This window comes from Primulina eburnea, chromosome 11 (genome assembly GCF_022965805.1).
Source record: "Primulina eburnea isolate SZY01 chromosome 11, ASM2296580v1, whole genome shotgun sequence".
In the NCBI taxonomy this organism is placed as follows: domain Eukaryota; kingdom Viridiplantae; phylum Streptophyta; class Magnoliopsida; order Lamiales; family Gesneriaceae; genus Primulina; species Primulina eburnea.
The window spans coordinates 3,006,456-3,027,010 of NC_133111.1; the positions used below are offsets into that span (position 1 = coordinate 3,006,456).

General features: G+C 34.5%; 3 protein-coding genes across 8 annotated transcripts; 1 reads left to right on the plus strand and 2 right to left on the minus strand.

Annotated features, from left to right (window-relative positions):
* The first annotated feature begins 2,726 nt into the window (after positions 1-2,726).
* On the plus strand, positions 2,727-5,166 carry LOC140805811 (WRKY DNA-binding transcription factor 70-like). The gene is made up of 3 exons (XM_073162120.1): positions 2,727-3,117; positions 4,096-4,197; positions 4,543-5,166. Exons 1-3 carry the CDS (start codon positions 2,804-2,806, stop codon positions 5,006-5,008), a joined length of 882 nt encoding a protein of 293 aa, XP_073018221.1. The 5' UTR covers positions 2,727-2,803; the 3' UTR covers positions 5,009-5,166.
* Positions 5,167-6,922: 1,756 nt separating this feature from the next.
* LOC140804615 (WRKY DNA-binding transcription factor 70-like) lies at positions 6,923-9,842 on the minus strand. Of its 2 annotated transcripts, none has more exons than XM_073160681.1 (3): positions 9,383-9,842; positions 8,576-8,674; positions 6,923-7,576 (listed from the first exon to the last, which is right to left on the minus strand). In XM_073160681.1, the coding sequence occupies exons 1-3, from the start codon at positions 9,655-9,657 to the stop codon at positions 7,087-7,089; spliced, it is 864 nt and encodes a 287-aa protein (XP_073016782.1). In that variant the 5' UTR covers positions 9,658-9,842; the 3' UTR covers positions 6,923-7,086. The 2 variants fall into 2 exon arrangements, with proteins under 2 accessions (XP_073016782.1, XP_073016781.1); XM_073160680.1 differs by having other exon boundaries at positions 8,576-8,677; positions 9,383-9,841.
* Positions 9,843-13,883: 4,041 nt separating this feature from the next.
* Positions 13,884-20,508, minus strand: LOC140804716 (uncharacterized). 5 transcript variants are annotated; one of them, XM_073160810.1, is made up of 9 exons: positions 20,276-20,507; positions 19,468-19,533; positions 18,805-18,893; positions 18,230-18,332; positions 15,784-15,965; positions 15,337-15,385; positions 15,070-15,138; positions 14,539-14,629; positions 13,884-14,071 (listed from the first exon to the last, which is right to left on the minus strand). In XM_073160810.1, the coding sequence occupies exons 1-9, from the start codon at positions 20,339-20,341 to the stop codon at positions 13,944-13,946; spliced, it is 843 nt and encodes a 280-aa protein (XP_073016911.1). In that variant the 5' UTR covers positions 20,342-20,507; the 3' UTR covers positions 13,884-13,943. The 5 variants fall into 5 exon arrangements, 1 of the variants encoding a protein (XP_073016911.1); XR_012112191.1 differs by lacking the exons at positions 13,884-14,071; positions 14,539-14,629; positions 15,070-15,138; positions 15,337-15,385; positions 15,784-15,965 and adding exons at positions 15,988-16,176; positions 17,183-17,280; positions 19,803-20,163 and having other exon boundaries at positions 18,188-18,322; positions 18,828-18,893; positions 19,381-19,533; positions 20,261-20,508; XR_012112192.1 differs by lacking the exons at positions 13,884-14,071; positions 14,539-14,629; positions 15,070-15,138; ... (1 more) ...; positions 15,784-15,965; positions 18,805-18,893 and adding exons at positions 15,988-16,176; positions 17,183-17,280; positions 19,803-20,163 and having other exon boundaries at positions 18,188-18,332; positions 20,261-20,507.
* Between the last annotated feature and the right edge of the window lie 47 nt (positions 20,509-20,555).

Below are 20,555 nucleotides of genomic sequence, written 5' to 3' on the forward strand. Positions count from 1 at the left end.
ATAAATTAATATATTAATACGGATGAATATTTATTTTCATAGTAACTTTTTGGCGAAAATTTTTCAAATATAAGAAAAATTATGTTTATATATATATATATATAGATATTTTTTTGTATGTTGTCCACCAATCGTGCTCACCTTTGTGTCTAGGAATGATATGACTCTTACCTATTAGATGTGATAAATCATATAAAAATAATGAGCATGTCTCTTATGAAACGGTCTTACAAATCTTTATCTGTGAGACATGTCAACCTTACCGATATTCACATTAAAAAGTAATACTCTTAGCATAAAAAGTAATATTTTTTTATGGATGACCCAAACAAGAGATCAGCCTCATAAAATACGACTTATGAGACCATCTCATACAAGTTTTTGCCAAAAATTATGTATCCAATATGTGAGCGTCACCTCATAAATAGACAAAAATGTGGACACAATTGGTGGCAGTACAACAAAACCATATAAACAAGACAAAAACTTGTGTGAGACGATCTCACGGGTCGTATTTGTGAGACAGATCTTTTATTTGGATCGTCCATGAAAAAATATTACTTTTTATGCTAAGAGTATTACTTTTTATTGTGCATATGAGTAAGATTGACCCGTCTCACATATTAAGATCCGTGAGACGATCTTACATGAAACGTCCACTCTATAAACAAATATTGTCGATTATAATATTATTAAACATTTAATAATATTTTATTATTATTATCCGATAGTATATATATACATTATTAATAATATCATGATTAACAATTAGTCAATATAATTAAAAATATATCGAAGGATAATGTAAACAATTCAAACCAAACCAAACAGTATCAGGCTGGAGCTTGGTTTGTTTAAAACTGTTTGAGGCTCGAGCTCGAACTTGATTCGAGCTTCTATTATCAGGCTCGAGCTCGGTTTGTTTTGAAATTACTGAGCTCGAGAACAGCTCGAGCTCGGCTCGTTCAAAGCTCGTTTAGCATGTTAATCAAGCCAGGCTCGAGCTTGATTCATAGCTCTTTTAGCATGTTTAACAAGCCTGGCTTGAGCTCGTCTCGTTTTCGAGCTCGATAAGCATAGAATGGAGCTCGAGTTTGAGTTTGAGTTTGAGTTTGAGTTTGAATCGAGCTTGTTAAAAATTAAATATATCAATACTAATTTTAAAGCAGACATAAAAATGTAAATTCATTCATAAATAACCAAAACGACACAAATAAGAGCTAAAAAAAACATAAATTAGTATATTATTGAATATTCCAAAATCATATTTGCGCTCCACCTAAGAGAGCCGATCTCGAGCTCGAGTACGAGCCACCTAAACGAGTCGAGCTCGAGACATGTTTGCGAGCCACCTAAACGAGCCGAGATCGAGCTCGAGCTCGCGAGCCTATTATCAAACATGTTTTCGAGCTCACGAGCCGAATATCCTTAGGCTTGAGCTTGGTTTGATTAAATTTTCGAGCTCAAAATCGAGCTTGGACTTGGTTTGATATGATTAACAAACAAACTCAAACGAGCTTTTTATCGAATCGAGCTTCGAATAGCTCGTATAACGGTTTGGTTCATTTACATCTCTACGAAGGATTAAATGCTGGTTCATTGCATATAGAAGTTGGGAATAAATCGATGCAAGCAATTTGCATGTAGTTGAAGATGGCACAATAATTGTTTTAAAAACAAAAAAAAAACAAAAAATAAAGAAGATGGCACAATAATTATTCGATCTGTTGTATGTTGACCAAACAAAATAATTTGTTTGGACAAAGTTAATCAGATTAAAAATTATTGTTGTCTATACAATTTTATTGATCACGTCCGAGCATGATGTGATCATTTAAGGTACAATTTGAAGTTATTTAAATATAAAATTATTGTACTTTCTTTAATATTTAATTTAGTGTTACCCTCATTTTTCCTTCAATATTTTTAAAGTATGATCATTACCCCGTTAATTAATCTACAAGACTTGGTAAACTATCAATCAACTTACAATATTGTATTTTCAAAATTTTAATTCAGTACAAAAAACTTCAAATAATCATAAATTTAAATATTTGATAACCCTTATGTTCACGTCAGCGGAACTATTCTATCGTTTTAAATGTAGACAAAACCTTGTGTGAGACGGATCTCTTATTTGGATCATCAAAGAAAAATATTATTTTTTTATTCTAAAAATATTACTTTTTATTATGAATATCGATTAGATTGACCCAATATCACAGATTAGATCACGTGAGACGGTCTCACATGAGACCCACTCTTAAATAATATGTTTGTTCGTTCACATATATTAAAAAATATAGGAAAAACAAAAATTATAAACAAATTTCATATTTTGTATCTTTATTAAATTCATTAAATATATGGTTGCACATTTTTGATATATGATTAATACGAGTATTTCAGAAAAAACAAATTCTTATCAAACGCAAAAATTTGTTTATATATTTGAAATATCCGAAAAAATAAACTGGATAATGGGACCCAAGGAGAATTAAATCTAGAGACATTAGTAAAAATAAATAATCTCTAAGTTACAAAAAGATAATTGGAAAAATGAAGCATTATTGATCGCGTCATCAGATGACACGAGCGTGATGACGTCACCAACACTTGGCCCTATCAAATAGCTGGAATTTCCATTATTGGCCCTCTTTTTCGGACAACATTAATATAGTTCCTTCCATCAAAAAATAATATGTATAAATAATATATATAATAATATATATATTAATATTAACCCTAAATAAATATTGGAAAGCAAACCCTTTGTCACTTAGATCTCATCTCAAAAAACAGAATGGAAAGCTCGAGTGAAAATTTCAATGCAATGAAGAAAAGATTGGTGGAAGAGCTAATAAAAGGCAGAGAAAGTGCATTCCAACTCCAAACCCTTCTGCATAAGCTCGCCGAAGATTCAGGTCAAGAACAGCTCGCCATGAAAATCTTGACATCTTTGACTGAGGGTCTCTCCATGGTCACTTTAGGCACAGGCTCCTCAGCCCAGATCGCCTCCGTTGGCTGTGCTGGAGGTGCCGCCGCCGCCGGAGGAGATGGGGGTGGGAGGAAGAAGAAGACGGGGGTCAAAGATCGGAGGGGCTGCTACAAAAGAAAGTGAGATTTTCTATCAATAACACTTCTGATATAGATTACATGATTTTTTTTTTTGTGCCGATTGATTATTTATTTTTTATTTTTTTACCATTCATTATGTATGATAATAACTAGGACGAATCATAGAAAAAGAACAACTTGTTTTTTTTTTAAAAAAAAAAAAAACTAGAACATGAGACTAGTCAAGATTATTTTTTTTCCTTGCACAAAGTTGCTAGAATATGGATGATGAAGAACAAATTAACTCATCATATACTCAAATATTTTCACTAATTACAGCAGTTTACTAGCTAGCTAGGGAGAGTTCGAATCAATTAATCTAATAGGACAATACACGTACACTTACAATGTTGATTGTTTTGGCAATTAGTACTGCTACTTGATGGACAATAAAGCAAACAAAAAAGGATGCTTCTGTGCAGATATGAACTTTTGGATATCTGATTGGGTACTAGCCTAACATCTGATGCACGAATTCTTTCAATTATCATCTTTATATGATTTATTTGCAATACATCATTAAACACAAAATTATTAATCACTGTACTAGAAAGTGGATCAGTATATATTTTAAAAAACGTGTAACATGTGTGTGTCTTGTTTGTGGTTTATCTTTGCTGCCTTTATTTTTCTTGGGAAAATTATATATCTCTTCATATTCGTTGAATATGGTCATTTCCAGACTTGGAATATGGTACATGGAGATAAGGTTTTGTGGAGCCAAATTCAGTAACTCATGATTGCTTATTAATTTATTGACTGTGTTTAGTGGATGACTGGATGTGAATTATGTTAAATGTTGACTACTTAACTATTACTTTCAAAATCACAAAAAAAAAAAAGAATGAAATTAAAGAAACTAAAATTAAAAATAATATAGTTTTTTAATGATATGATTTATCCATTGCAATTTTTAATTCACGAGCTGATATTGTATTTGCTAAATATCGAATCTTTTTTTTTTCAACATTGAACCAGAAGAACCTCAGATTCATGGACAGAGATATCTCCAACACCAGATGATGGCCGTGTATGGAGAAAATATGGTCAGAAAGATATATTAAACTGTGAATATCCGAGGTGAATGGTTTGAATATTCCAATTTCTCATAATAATTAGCCCTCTTAAGTTTTTACAGATTAATTAAAATTTTCAAATAGTACTACGTAGTACATGGATTTATTGGTAGACAAAATAATACATAAATATTATGAAATCTATATATGTGATAAATATTAAAATTGATAGAGAAATCAGAAATGGGACTAAATTAAGGGATATTCATGGGAAAAAAATTCAAAAAAATGAAGGTTTTTACATGCATCTGACTGATTTTCTTTAAGATTTGGAGAGAGACATTAGTGCATGTGTGAACAAATATATCACAAAATCCTGGAATTGAATCTGTTTATGTTGAACATGCAGGTGGTATTATAGGTGCACGCACAAGAATCAAGGATGCAAAGCCACAAAACAAGTTCAGAAAATCAAAGAGGAACCATTTCTGTACCAAACCACTTACTTCAGTCATCACACCTGCACAGCAACACCTACTCAACTTGCACCTGAATTCATCCTTGAATCAGACCCTGCCGAATCAAATCTACTCAGTTTTGGACCAAATAATCACCTCTATAGTTCCCAAAACCCTGTGAAGATTTCTTCCTCCGAGGAAGACAAACATATGGTTTGTTTTCCTCATTCGATATCATCGGGCCCGTGGCCGGGAATCGTCGAGCCAGAATCGATTGAATCTAAGCAGGCATGGTCTCCAAGAATATTGGTCTCTTATGATGACCTAGAAGAAGCGGTTTCAGGGCTGTATTCGTGTACATCGATGACTGGTTCGCAGCATGGGCTCGATATGGAGGTTAATCAACTAGTGATATAAACTTCTTTCAGATATAAACTAGACTGGTGTTATAATATGTATCTTTTCATACAGAATATGATATTTGTTGTGCATGCATGTGTTGCATAAATTAAAAGACTTGTATACCATAAATGGTAAATGGCTTTCTCGTCTAATAAATTCATGCTTAGTTATAATTTTCACCATTAATGGATCGTATTTTTAGCCAAGATCGAATGCCAAACGTGGTTAATAGACCCTTCTGTTTGTTTTTTTGGTGATATATAGGGATAATATTTTTGAGCAGGTCTTTTATGAGACGGTCTCACGAATTTTTATCTATGAGACCGGTCAACCCTACCGATATTCACAATAAAAAGTAATACTCTTAGCATAAAAAGTAATATTTTTCATGGATGACCATAATAAGATATCTGTCTCACAAAATACGACCCGTGAGACCGTCTCACACAAGTTTTTACCAATATTTTTTTGTTACGTTAACTTTTTTATTTTTGGGGTTCAATCTACTATCTTGTCAAATTTTGGTTTGGTACATTATTTTTTCAAATGAGGCTATTTTGGTCAATTTTCTACTAGGATGGTCAATTTTCGTCGTAAAAAGCTTACTAGACTTGGATATTAAGTGACATCCTAGTAGTAGTAGTAGAAATGTATGTTACATAAATCAAGAAATCTCCAATTTTTTTAACCACATAAGTTTCGGCAACTTACTAGTTAGCATTTTCTTTTGAAATTGTTCAAAATAGCCAAATATAAAAAGATAATATATCGAAACCGAAAATTGAAAAGTGTTAATTAAATTGGGACTTGGATGAATGGATCTTACTCAACCCCAAACAAGTCGGAAGATTGTCCAACTCCATATATGCAACTTCCAGATACTTTATCCAACTGATTTGGGACATTTAACACACTTTCTTACGCTTATGAATGAGCATCTAAATCATGAAGTTTACAAAATTATCGGGTGGCTCATATGACAATCCAATAATAAAAATGGGCCTGATCTCCGATTCTGGCCCATGCTCACCGTTATTGTTGGACTGTTCTATGGACCACACGATAATTTCTTATAAATTTCATGTTCCACTTATTCATTCATAAGCATGATGAGGTGTGTTAAATGTCTCACATCGATTGGATTAAGCCATTGAGAGTTATATATATGGACTCGGACAATCATCTCCTTTGAGCTAACTTTTAGGGTTGAGGTAGGTCCAAGTCTCATTCCTGACAAAAAAAATTAGTGGACTGAAACTCAAATGGTAAAATACTGGACAAAAAAATATTAGCCCTTTTGTGACATAAAACTAGAAATTTTAGATTCATAGTCATACTGCACAAAACATTTAGTTTTGATTATCATTTAATTATGCAAACGGGTGAAGCAGCTTCTACTCATTGTAAGAACCAAATCTATGACCATCTTCTCACCGTGAAGCCACGTTCATTAGTCCAGTCCGTCGGTAACTCCGAGTCGATGATGTTCAAATTAATTATAAAAAAAAACATAAAAACGTACATATGTATTATAAAAAAATACATGTTCAAAACTCCAGCAAAAAGATTAAGATCTGTGAGACGGTCTCACATGAGACTCACTCTTTTTCCTAATATTCAATCAAATTTTTCTCATATCAGCATTTATTCAGTTCATCCAACCGGATAATGAAGACCTAATTTGTTTTAATACAAAAGGACAGAAAAATTCCAAAGCCCAGATCCCATGAAAATATTTGCCAATGGGATCGAAACATTCCTGTCGTCAAATATATGTAAAAATTAACTCTCAAGGATAAACTTTTCTTATACTCCTAAGAGATTAATTCATGTCGGAAGTAGATTTTATTGAAAAGCTAGCGTGTGTACACTAGCTACTTGTGATCTACCTTACATCGTTTCCATTTAACAAGCCCATTAAGCTGTAACTTTCCACCAACAAAATTCACATATATTCTATTCATATATATATAAACATCACATTCGATAAAACTGTAGTCTTGTATGAAATTATTACACAACATATGAATATGGCGTCGAACATGCAGTCACTTTATCAAAGGATAGCATTAAACACGACAGAAGTTTACATCTTACCATTGTTCAAAGTCTATGTCACAGAGCTGATCAACTTCCATATCAAGCCCCTGAAAACTATTCATCGATGGACACGAATATAACCCCGAAACCTCTTCCTCTAGGTCATCACCAGGGACCGGTACTCGTGGAGACAATACCTGCTTACATCCACTGGACCCCGACCCGATAATGACTTGCCATGAGCTTGTGTTTACAGACGATTTTGCGTAATGGAAATCGACACTTTGTGTGTCTACGACTTCAAATTCTTGTTTCAGCAAAGAAACATTGGCAGGTTTTAGGGAATGTATACTTCTTTGGAAACTGAGTAGGTTGGATTCAATCGGGTCCGGTTCGACTATGTGCTGTGGAAACATCATCTGTGTGTCTGTGCAAGTGTGATGATCGATGTATGTAATTTGGTACATTGGATCCTCCTTGATTTTTTGGACTTGTTTTTTAGCTTTGCAGCCTTGATACTTGTGTGTGCATCTATAATAGCATCTGTATACCATAAACACAGACAAATCCAACCCCATGGTTATCAGAAAAACATTTATATATTAATGAATTACATTTGAAGGATCTTACAATGCAAGGAAAGTTGATTCAGACTGTAGAAAATTTGTGACAAGCAATGCATATCACCCACCCCAAACTTAATTAGGCAAAATTTATTGTTTTGAATTCATGTAGCAAACTGTTTCAAAGTTATATCTTACAAGTCTCATTCATTGTCAAAATTGAAGTATAGGTATCACGCCATTAATTATGACTTAATTTCCAGCATGATGTTTTGAATTCTACATAATTTATTTACCAATGGTTAGTATATATGTGGAATAAACTTGCTCAAAATAAAGTACTTTATGAAAAAATATGTTTTAAATTGACCAGTATTGCAAGAATCGTTGAAGTAGCATTTGGATTAAAGGATTTGGCTTCGAGAAAAGAATTCGAGAGAAGAATGTCAAATCGATGAACATATATTTAGAAATTCGAAATCCATTACATTAGTTAATAAACAAGTTGAAAACGTAAAATCAGGGATTTGATCAAATCCATGATTTCAAGGGTGATTTTTACATCTTGAATTTGAAACCCTTCCAGCCCAATGCAGCATGAAATAGTTTAATGTTTGGATATTATTAATCAAAATCACACTTTTTCTATTTTCTAGGTCTAGAAGTTGAAAACGAAACATCAGAAACTCATTTCTAGCTTCTTTAAAATCACAATTTTTTTTTCTTTTTGATATTATTCTTCAACTTTTTTAAAAGAAACTATTGGTAGACAACCTAAACTCAATAAAATAAAAATTTTAAATGTTCTTTCTTGTAAGAGCACTTCGTTTGACAGTTCCCACATCCATCATGCTGTGTCTACATGGAACATATATCCAGTTTTTTTTTTTTAAGAACATATAATTTGGGATCATTTCCCTTTAAAATTAAGGGTGCTGATTATTATAAGACATGATTATATAATACTTAATTCATTTACCTTGGATGGTTGGAGTTCAAGATATGTTTTTGGCCATATTTCCTCCATGCACATCCATCTTCTACCGTAGGGGACACTTTGATCCACGAAACCGACGTCCTTCTTCAAACCCACAATTTATGAGTTCAAGACAAAAGCAAAATGCATTTCAACGGCATATGAAAATTTTAATAAATCTATAACCAATTAAGGACATTTAAGAGGATCGAGAATCCATCCGATTAATCTGGATGCTCTTAACTAGTTACATGTAGAACATGTTTTCCAACGAATAACGACTGCCATATATCTTCTAATGAGTAAACATAATCATTTGTACACAATCGTGTAACATATATATATATCCAGCAACTATATATATAAACCACCTGTAAAAAAAATTATGTTGATTTTGCACTCTTAGACCTGAATTATTTGACCCCTAGCTATTCCCAGCAGCTTTATGACCATAGTAAATGAGCATTCATATATCACTGTTGAAACATATAGTTTTGCAGAATATGACAGCAAAATAGTTAAAAATCAATAAAGCAATTCTTGTTTTTTTCCTTTTTAGATATGTATACTTGCAATTGGAACTAGGCCAAAATCTACTAAAAAGTTTCAGTTTATCAAAACAGGAAAAAAAGAATCACCTTTTTTATATAATTATGTAATCAAGTAGTGGCGGAATATTGCAAGAGATAGAGTACTACTAGCTCATGACGAAATCAAAGTGCTAAAGGACACAATCACTGTTGATGTAGATGTAATCAATTCACAAATATCAATTAGTTGTGAATATATAAGACAACTTAGTAATCTCACTTTCTCTTGTAACAACCCCTCTTATCTTTGACCACTTTCTTCTTCCCCTTGCCGGAGCAACCTGAGCCTGAGTCAACGGCGGCGATCTGAGCTGGTAAGAAGGCGGGGCAAGAACTCGCGATCGAAATACCTTCAGTGAAAGATCTCAAGATTTTCATGGCAAGTTCTTCTCTTGAGACCGACCCTTCATCTTTATCAGGATTATGCAAAAGGGTTTGGAGTTGGATTGCACTATTCTTGCCTGCTAATAACTCTTCCATCAATCTTTTCTCCATTGCATGTAAATTTTCGCTCGAATTCCGCGTTTGTTTTTGCCTTTTTCAACTCAATAGGCAGCGTGTGTGTGGGGGAGAGATCTAAAAGACGAGGGTTTGGCTTCCTAGCTCTTTTATTTTCGGTATTGATGATTTATAAAAATATTAATTGTATTGTGGGGAAGAGGAGAGAGCGGTAGATATGAGGAAATATCAAATTTGTGAAAATATTTTCCAATGAAGTTTGCGGTTTGACGGAGCCCGAATGATGACGTAATCACGCTATGTCATCTGATGACGCAATAATCATGATATTTGGAAGAAAATTTATTTATTTATTTTTATGTGGACGTGCTTTATGTGCAGATTTATATAATTTTAGGCCTCCGTGTATTGAGGCCATGCGCATAGATAATCGAGAATTATATATATATATATATATATATATATATATATATATATATATATATATATATATATATATTATATAGATATATAAATTTGTGTGTCCAGAGTAACTTATATATATATATATAAAGATTGAGCTTAATAGAGACAAAAATGGACACCAATTTTTTTCCAAATTTGTCGTTATGTGATACCAATATTATATTTTTATCTTTTGTTTTTTTTTAAAAAAAAATTGTCAAACACTTTTTTTAAAAAAATTCAATAATTCAAATAGCACTTTAGTCCCTCGATAATTATAAAAAAAGATTGTACACACAGACACCGCGTGTGCAGAGTAACTAGTATATATAATACATCAATTGTATATATTTATGTAATCATCCATAAGCTAACACTCACTTATTGGATTGAATGTGACGAAACATATCAAAATTGTATATCCAATATGTGGATGTCACATCATTGATGAACACAAAGATTAACACGATTGGTGGACATCATATCAAAACTATATATTATATATAAAGATTTATATTTTCATTTTGTTTCTCTTTTTATTCATCTCTTTTATAAAAATTATTTATCCTAATCACAAGTGGATGTATATGAAATGGATGGGAAAAAATTAGTTTAGAAATCATTTTCTTCTGAACTTAAATAGAGATTTTTGTTTGATTGTTAGTAATTTATTTTCCAGTTTATAAAAATCTACATTAACTTAGACGAATTAAAAAAATTATATACAGAATTTATAAATAAGAATAATTTTTTTCCGGGGGCAACTTGTCCACTCTAATCGTATTTAAGAAAGTGATTAACAAATATTTGAGCCAGTTGATATTTAAGAAAACATCAGCGAAGGTACCAACAATCGTGCTGAGACATAATTAATATCCACGTTACTCTTTGTACGCATGCATATATATTATTTAAACTACCCGTCTCGTTTCTATCAGGGCCGTGCCTATTAAGAGACAAATGAGTCCAATAACTCAAGCCCATATTTTTTTTGGGGCCCAAAATTTTTTTAAAAAAATTATTATATATAATTCTAGTTACTAGATAGCCTATAACCAAGTATTTATTAAATAGAACTTGCTTAGCCTGCTATCGATTTATTCCTCAATCTTCTCCAATATTCATCTGCAGACAAGCCTTAATCGACTTCAGCCGTTGCATCGTCTCTAGGTTTGATTGAAAGACCCATGAGGATCTATAAGTCTATTTTCTTGTATTTTCTTTGTTCGGGCTTCTAATTTTTTATTGTAGTTTTTTACTTTCTTCGGGGTTTTATGTGGTATCTATAACCTAAGCTTTTTGACTGAAATTTTGGTGGATGTAATGCTTATCCAGCTTTCAAATGCTCATATTATTTATAAAATCTTGTTGACTGTCCCGGTCACAGTAGCAAGCTCAAAGATAAAGCTCATCAAAACTTTTCTCCGATCAACCATGTCATGAAAAATATTGAATGGGTTTGCTATGTTATCGATTGAGAAAGAAACTACTGAACAACTTGATTATACAGACTTGATTAGTATTTTTAGCTCTAAAGCTATTAGACAGGTTGTTATTTAGTGATCATTTTGGACATGTTTGATATTTGTATTCTTTTAGTTTTTTATATTGTCTTTGACGTATTGATTTAATTTGAAAAATTATCATGGAACTAAAAAAAATTTGAACACATATTATGATTCAGAGGCCTCTTTTTAAAAGTTAGACTCAGGCCCAAATATTATTAGGATCGGCCCTGGTTTCTATATATATATAATATATATAATATATATATATATATATATATATATATATATATATATATATATTATATATATGAATTTGTTAACCTGCACACCAGGTGTGCAAGGTATCATGAGCAACGCCTACGTGACGGTGCATGATTAGTCAGCCTTTTTAAAAAAAAAAACAAAACAAAAAAATTTGTGTGGTTGTGGGCGTGCCACGTAGGCAGGCGCCACATGTGTGCAGGAAAAGAGTGTGCAGGGTATCATTGCTCATATATATATATATATATATATATATATATATATATATATATATATATATATATATATATGAGTGCAATAATTATCCTTAGTTTGTAGCACAATCGAACCGTGGTGCTTGAGCTGCTGTGTGATTTAAAAGATTTGAGTTATACCATTACCACTTGTTATAGCTTTTGGTAAAGCGGTAAGCACTCGGTCCTACAATTATTATCAGAGCCAATGTCACGGGTTCGATTCTCATTGATTGTAAGGAGTGCAATTATTGAGAGGGAGATTGTTTGGTACAATAATTGTCATTGTTTGGTAGAACAATCGAACCGTGATGCTTGAGCTGATGTGCGATTTAAAAGATTTGAGTTACACCATTACCACTTGTTATAGTTTTTGGTAAAGCGGTAAGCATTCGGTCCTACAATTGGTATCAGAGCCAAGGTCACGGGTTCGATTCTATTGATTGCAAGGAGTGCAAATATTGAGAGGGAGATTGTTTGGTGCAATAATTGTCTTTGTTTAGTAGAACAATCGAACCGTGGTGCTTGAGCTGCTGTGCGATTTAAAATATTTGAGTTGCTCCATTATTACTAGCTATAACTTTTGGTAAAGTGGTAAACACTCGGTCCTACCGTTTGGATAAAAAATAAATAAATATTTTAGTATTTTTAAAAAGTTTGAAATGGATATGTAATGATAAGGTAATAAATAAATAAATTAAAATAGATTTTTATAATATTTTTATATTAAATAAAAATATTGTACTTTTATAATTTTAAATGAGTTTTAGCTTAATATCAAATTAAAGTTAGTTATTCATGTCTCAAATTTAATAATATAGAATATATAGAAGTATAGATATGATAAATTTGTTATTTTCAAAATAATGATTTTTTTCTTTATATTTGTCTATGTAGTCAGAAAAAATCAGACAAGATTTTGTAACCTGTATGTATAAATTAATTTTGTAACGTTTTTCTTTCTTTCTTTTTTTGAAAAAATCTAATGCCATAGTGTCCAAAATCTTGTACCACGGGAAATTAAGTCAATTGGAATAATAAAAAAAATTAATTCAGCCTAAGGACCCCTTTCGCGTGGTGGACAAGTGACATATTAATTAAAAGGAATATAATTATATTTTTTTATAAGATTCAATCTTTTGACTAAATGGCACTCTCTTTCCGTTACACCTTTGGAAATAAAATCATAAAATATATATATTATTATGAAACATTGAATTAAAATAAAATATATTGGCATGTTAGAAAAAATATTTAAAAGTAGGCGATTATATATAATTTTTGACGTTGAGGAAAAAAACTCAACATATATTTTTAGAACTAAATATTCTCACTATTTTATTCGATTCTGAATACTGGTGAAAATTACATGACATTGAGTTCACTTGATGGACGCATTGGGGATGGATGAAGTGCAAGATCCAGCAGAGGTCGTAAAAGGGATGTTCTTGAATGTCTGGATTAAACATTAAGTTGGTTATGTCAGCATGGAGTTGCTTGACTGGCTGCTTCAACCTTTTCCTTTTGTTGGTTATGTCAGCAATCCAGTTCTTTAAATGAGGCCATTGTTGACTCATGGTTCGCCGAAACGGGAACGGAACGCCCGGAACGTCAGCAACCTTGACAAAGTTTCGGGGTGGAACCGGAACGCAATTTGCGACGGTTTTGTTTTGAACTGCCGCTATTAGCGACGGTTTTTATTTGTCACGGATTTACATCGGCGACAGTTTTAATAACATCTAGCGACGATTTGAATAAAACCGTCGCCCAATTAAAATCGGCGACGGTTGAACCAAAATGTCGCTACATTTAGCGACGCATTTTCATAAAACCGTCGCAAATTTTCACAAAATATTATATATTTATAATATTTTTTTTAAATACCAATTCCGCGACCGTTCCGTGAAATTTCATTGTAACTGGAACAGTAGCATCCGTTCCGATTTCCGCGACCGCGACAGCAAACCATGATTGTTGTACTTAAAGTTGATGATAGTTTATTCACTGGCCAAAAGGTAGATTCTATAACGATTACAGTGAATATTGGAAGAGGGGGGAGTAGAGGATAAGCAGATATCGCGTGTAAATTTAAATATAACAGATAATAGCCACTCATTGATTATATGGCCACAAACTAAATCTCTTACATATTGAAAACTTCTAAAACTTATATGAATATGAAATGAAAAGTCCCATTAAAAAATCAATATGAAAAACACGGACGACCCATAAAGCTGGACAAGAACCCAAGTAAATGTAAGTAAATTAAATTTGTCAAAAGTTGAAATTGTTCACAGGATATTTGTAAATCATCTATACAAAAAATGAAAGGGAAATTTTCCCTGGTAAAACGCATTCAGAGATAACTTTCATGGTAACAGTGAGCTAAAACACGCTTAAGTAAGACAATAACAAATTGGCCAACAAAAAAAAAATTAAATGCCTAAATAGAATTAATAGGAAAGAAATACCCAGAAAATGTAACAGATTCACCAATTTTAGCCTCGTCTGAGGTATAAGAGGCTCCACAATGGAATGATCTTGATTAGAAGCACACAACACCTAGAATTTAAAGAAATGGAAAAGAAAGGCACTCATCATGACCGATCTCCAATACAGAAGGGACATTACATGCTTGCTTATCAGTACATGAGATTGAGACTCAATATTGAATATCAGGAAGCCATTCCTTTTGTGTAACTAAAGCTGTACACTTAGACTTATTATCGGGTTAATGGAACGTTGGAACTTCATTTTCACTTCAAAAAACAAAAAGAAATAGATTATTTAGCATGAATTTTGAATAAACTTGGGAAGATTAAGATTAACTAGATTGGAAATAATAACAAAGATGATGTTGATCTCAAAAACATAGCAAGACTAATGCTGCTAATTAAGTAGCAGGAGCAGGGAGCTTTGTTTTCAGGAGCGGGGTTTGGTTGTAGGAGCGGGGGGGTTGTTGGGTGCATAGTGTCTACAACAGGGAAATAGTTGGAGCTTACCAGTCCCTCTGACATCACATCTCGTAACTTTCCAGGTTTTACGTTTGTTATCAGTACCACTCGGCGATTCTGAAAATAAGAGGTAAAAACAAGAACCAAATAGATGTTAACATCACTCTGGTTACAGACACTGAAGAAAAATAGTAAAAAAAAAAACAGCACTTTGCAAAATCCAAAATTGATCAGGATGTAAAACAAGTTTCAATTTACACTAAGCCTTCGTATCGTCAACTGATCTGGAGTACAATATTTTGCCAGGCCACTCACCACTTGCCTGCATTTGGCTTCCCCGACTTCAATCTCCTCAACCAGCAAACTGCATTTAAAAATTAGTACGACGAGACAGCCCAACTTCACTGAAAGTATTCATTGAGTTTTCTACAAGAGATGAAAAATTCATCTCTAGAGCAACAACTGGGTGAAAAACAGGAGTACATGAATCGGGGTGCTCGAATAATGATACCATCACAAATTAAATATAATTAACAAAACAAAGTAAATTCGACCTCAGATACTTCAGAATAAATTCCCATTAGGAAAGGAGAAGAAGATCACAAGTATATCTGTAAAAGAAAAATCCTGAAACATTCCATGCCTTAAACCATTTGAATGTCATACATTTGGTCAACTGCAAATTGGGTGAACTGGAATAAAGCAATTTTAAAAACATTACATTTCATCTTGAACCAAAGAACAATGGCACAGTCACTTCACCTATCAGCTGAAGGATGTTTCCAGGCTTTGCGAATATGTACAATCTGAATTTTAAGTAGACCGACGTTAAGTTCTTCGTCTTTCTTTTCCACCTCCTTTTCACGTTGTGTCGCTTTACCTAGCTCTTTTCCAGGAAGTATCTTTTTGTCTGGAGTTGCTTGACTGGCTGCTTCAACCTTTTCCTTTTGTTTTCCAAAGAAACAGGGAGACATCATTAACGTAAACATATTAGTATATATACTTATGCAGCCATGAGAAATCCAACGACAAAATTGCTAATAAAAGAGACTGCATGTTGATAAAATTTAGCAGCATTTTAAAATAGACAGAAGTTAGAAATTATTTTGAAAAAGAAGCAGTTTGAAACAAATCATAGGCAATTTACTGTAGTACCTACCTGTTGGATAAATGAAGTTTTCCCTAAGAGGAAATAAGAGGAAGAGTGAGAAATTATAAAGAGTAGTGGGATGTCTCAAATGTGGTTTGTCCCACATTGAGAAAATCACCAAATGAAGTGTCCCTTATAAACTCAAAGTTTGAATAGGGGTTTGGGCCCCAAGGGGTACCAGAAGTTTTTAGAAGGGGGAAGGCGCTAATACGCTGTGTCTCGGTGAAACACACGCGCGCGCGCGCGCTCGTCTCGTCTCGGGGCGGTGCGGTGCGGTCTTGACGTTAATCTTTTTAGACCAAATTTATTTGGAAATTAGATTTTAGCTCAACAAGAATGCACAACAGTGTGCATCGTGCACGCACTCGGGCAGAACTGGGCGCGCGGTGGCGCCACATCCCGCGCGGATGCGCGCATGTCACTGGAATTCGAGCATCTGGAAGCTGCGCGGCCGCGCGCGCCCTACTGTGCGTATGCTGCACATTTACAGTGTGTCGCGCGCGGCCGCGCGTGTTATCGCGCGGCTGCGCGCTCAGCGTGTTTCTGAGAATCATGCGCGACCCTTGGTTTCAAAGCACCTGTTCGTGGCTTCTTTTGAGTCAAACAATGTGTTCTTTGGCTAGAATGGTGGCTCCTCAATGCACCCAGTCTGGAGAGACATGTCTCCTCAACACATCCAATGATCACCTATAAATGATCCATCCCACCATTGTCCAAGGCTGCTGAATTTTTTGCATCTTCTCTTCTCATATTGCTGCACCATTTTCGAAAAATACTTGAGAGCTTTTGCATATAATTGTTTGCTGATTTCGAGATTTGAAGTGCTGCAAACTCTCGACGTGAAGTTGTTGTATCTTGGGGACGATTGCCTGAAACGTATAGCACTTTGATACGGGCAATTTCGTCTTGCGGAGAAAGGATATTCCTTGCCTCGACTTGATCTTTTGCTGCTATTGTTCGTGATTCAAAGACCAGATTTTCAGATTCGACGAGAAGAGGTAACAACAGTACCAAGGTCCATTCTAACAGGAGTATGTGCTAGTCACAAGAACAAAAAACAGAGTACACTTCATGCTCGAAAAATCTGTTTCCACCGATAGTGTGATACCCTTGTCCCACATCGAAAAAAATCAAGATTTAAAATGAGTTTATAATGGCTTACAATGGACTTCTATAGCAACTTGGGTTAATCATTTTCGTAAAGCGAGGACGAATACGGAGTAGTTGCTATAGGGGCCCATTGTGCAGTCACCCAGGCGCGGGCCCGGGCTCGGGGACGTGACAGAATGGTATCAGAGCCGGTCACCGGCATGGAACACCGGGAAATAAGTGCTATGCGGGGCAAAGTGCTACGTGCATGGGAGCCACCTCTTGAACCTGCGGGGCAAAGTGCTACATGATGGGAGCCACCTCTTGAACCTGTAGGAGCCATCTCTAGATTCTCGGTGCTGGTGGATCGAGGGGTCAGGCCGCGACGAGGACGTCGCGTTCTGAAGGAGGGGTGATTGTGATACCCTTGTCCCACATCGAAAAAAATCAAGATTTAAAATGAGTTTATAATGGCTTACAATGGACTTCTATAGCAACTTGGGTTAATCATTTTCGTAAGCGAGGACGAATACGGAGTAGTTGCTATAGGGGGCCTATTGTGCAGTCACGCAGGCGCGGGCCCGGGCTCGGGGGCTTGACATGCGGGGCAAAGTGCTACATGATGGGAGCCACCTCTTGAACCTGTAGGAGCCATCTCTAGATTCTCGGTGCTGGTGGATCGAGGGGTCAGGCCGCGACGAGGACGTCGCGTTCTGAAGGAGGGGTGATTGTGATACCCTTGTCCCACATCGAAAAAAATCAAGATTTAAAATGAGTTTATAATGGCTTACAATGGACTTCTATAGCAACTTGGGTTAATCATTTTCGTAAAGCGAGGACGAATACGGAGTAGTTGCTATAGGGGCCCATTGTGCAGTCACGCAGGCGCGGGCCTGGGCTCGGGGGCGTGACATATAGTTTTCCGACAACAACTTCAATTAGAAGAAAATGTACAGATGAAGCACTTACTGTGCCTGTACTTGTCTTCACTTTTGAATCTGCTTCCTTAATGATAGCCACTTTTGTTTCATGAATAGTTTTCTTTGCATTGGAATCATCAACCTTCCCAATTCTTGAAATATTAATGGATCAAATTCCAGTTTATTTTTTTCTCAGCGCAAGGTAGTAATAACTTTGAGAAAACAAGGCACACAAAAATATACCAATTTCTCAATCCAAATAAATATGACATCTATCGTGAGTTTGAACAATTTGGTATCCTCGCTCTATTCCCATGGAAAAGTCACAATATGTTTAGGAACAATTGGTCCTCTCTTCCGTTTGTACCTTCAGCGTGAAAATATTTGGAATCATGAGATGGGAAGCTATCCATTCTCTTACATGTCAATATATGATGTAGTTTGAATTACTGAAGGAATAACACAAAAAAACAAAAGACCCTCTGAACTCTCACTAGTGACTTCATGTTTCTCAACATAACTCCTAGCATATTAAAGCTCAGACCACAATAGTAGTAATCAATGCAACAAAGTTGGTAATCAGTCATTCATGAAAAAGAACAGATAATGACCCCGATAAAGTACAAGCATATTGGCAAGTTACTGACTGAGGGAATGCATTGGACTTTCTCCAATTGAATCTTTTTTAATAATTCCCCAAAATCTTCATTGTTCTGCACTACGAAGCAGAGTTCATAAAAAGGAAGCAAAGAAAGAAAAATCAAGAAGGCGCTACAAACAAATGCATGCACATTTCTTTAGTCGCTATAGAAACTTGCATAGAATACAGAAAGTATAACAAATATACAATTTAATATATCTTTCTTTTAAAAATAATTCATTAAAAATATATATAATCAAATTTTGGCATTAGTTTCATTCATCTTAGGCAAAAATTGATTAATGTGCGTCATTCGCCGAATTAATTACTAATGATTCCGATTTATCAGGACTACGTTTCTATATATTTCAGTTAATTACTCGCACAAATATCCACTTCAATGGACGAGGTCATTCGGTAATGTTCAGGGACCAAGAAAGGTCAGCAATTACTTAACCGTATTTTTATGGAACATAATCTTTGGATGCATTCTGGTCAACTACACTAGCACGGGCAATCAATATTAACTTGAAATATCGAACATTTGAAAATCTTCGTACCCTCTTTGTAGGACATCAAGACAGGTTTCTTTGCACCATTAAATCAAATAAGAAAAACTCAATCTTCGGGCAACCGACGATTCATACCTGAATATAATCAACCCATCTCAACAAGTCCGGCAGCTTGGCTTTGTCAGAGCTTGCAAGATCACCCTGAAGCTCGCAAACAACTAGCTATTAGTCAGAACTCAGAACTGTACAAAACAGGGTAAGAAGTAAGGAAATCTCTTTACTTCCAACATCCGTAAATCTCTCTAAAATGTCCAAAAAACTAATCAATAGATATAAACTGAGAAACGATAAATATGGACTCTTAAACAATCCAATCACAAGCGTGAGCACAAATGGAGCATATCACCAAAGAATACACTTTCCATTCGCATAATTACTACAGTTCATTAAAGAAAACGAAAACCACATACCACAGTCGAATGCACAACTGAAAAGACAATGATATCAGCTTCAGATGGCTTCAGTCCACCTCCCAGACGAACATACTTTGTAAGCAACTCTTCATTCAACTTGGCAAGACGTTATAAAGTTGCACTGGAATTTTCCAAAAGCGACTCAGCAAATTCTATCCATTTCAGCAGCTGCCACCAAGATTTAATTTTGCCGCACCAAAATGCTTAATTTCACGCTACTTGACTAAAAACACAAACGAGAAAGAAAATTAATCATAAAAACGTATAAAATTACTTCGACGATGTTAAATTGTACATCCCCATTTCCTGATGAACTCAGCATTCGTGTGTACAGACTCTTCACATCACTCCCGAATCACTTGAAAACTCATTGCAAAACCAAGTATCGCCGACTCTGAACCCCTTTTCACTTTTCAAAAAGTTCATTAATTAACGTCCATAAATGAAAAGAAAACGAAAATGAAGCTTACCGGATCCAACGAAAGGTATTTACAGAGAGCAAAAACAATATTTTGCTTCGCAATCTCAGATAACATTGATCGAAATCCAAAATTGTGCCAAAATCACTTTCCTATTACGATAAATTAAACTTGAATCCAATCTTCGATAGTTGAGTGATATGACCAGCCAGAAATTTACCTGAGTGTTTGAGAGTTGGTATCAGTACTCATTTCAGTTGTCGTTATTGATTGGGCCCAATATCGTTTTCCTTTTAGAACGTTTATTGTTTATTAGTAAAACTAGAAGAAT

Bases quoted from the DNA above. Each gene is read 5' to 3' on its own strand.
- LOC140804615 (XM_073160680.1), bottom strand. From the start codon at position 9,657: ATGGAGAAAAGATTGATGGAAGAGTTATTAGCAGGCAAGAATAGTGCA. The intron at 8,678-9,382 runs GTGAGATTACTA...GTGGGTTTGAAG, and splicing joins AGGGGTTGTTACAAGAGAAA to AAGGACGTCGGTTTCGTGGA. The intron at 7,577-8,575 runs GTAAATGAATTA...TATGGTATACAG, and splicing joins TTGAACTCCAACCATCCAAG to ATGCTATTATAGATGCACAC.
- LOC140804716 (XM_073160810.1), bottom strand. From the start codon at position 20,341: ATGTTATCTGAGATTGCGAAGCAAAATATTGTTTTTGCTCTCTGTAAA. The intron at 15,966-18,229 runs GTAAGTGCTTCA...GGAAAACAAAAG, and splicing joins TGAAGACAAGTACAGGCACA to GAAAAGGTTGAAGCAGCCAG. The intron at 15,139-15,336 runs GTGAGTGGCCTG...TCTTATTTTCAG, and splicing joins AAGCCAAATGCAGGCAAGTG to AATCGCCGAGTGGTACTGAT.
- LOC140805811 (XM_073162120.1), top strand. From the start codon at position 2,804: ATGGAAAGCTCGAGTGAAAATTTCAATGCAATGAAGAAAAGATTGGTG. The intron at 3,118-4,095 runs GTGAGATTTTCT...ACATTGAACCAG, and splicing joins AGGGGCTGCTACAAAAGAAA to AAGAACCTCAGATTCATGGA. The intron at 4,198-4,542 runs GTGAATGGTTTG...TTGAACATGCAG, and splicing joins TTAAACTGTGAATATCCGAG to GTGGTATTATAGGTGCACGC.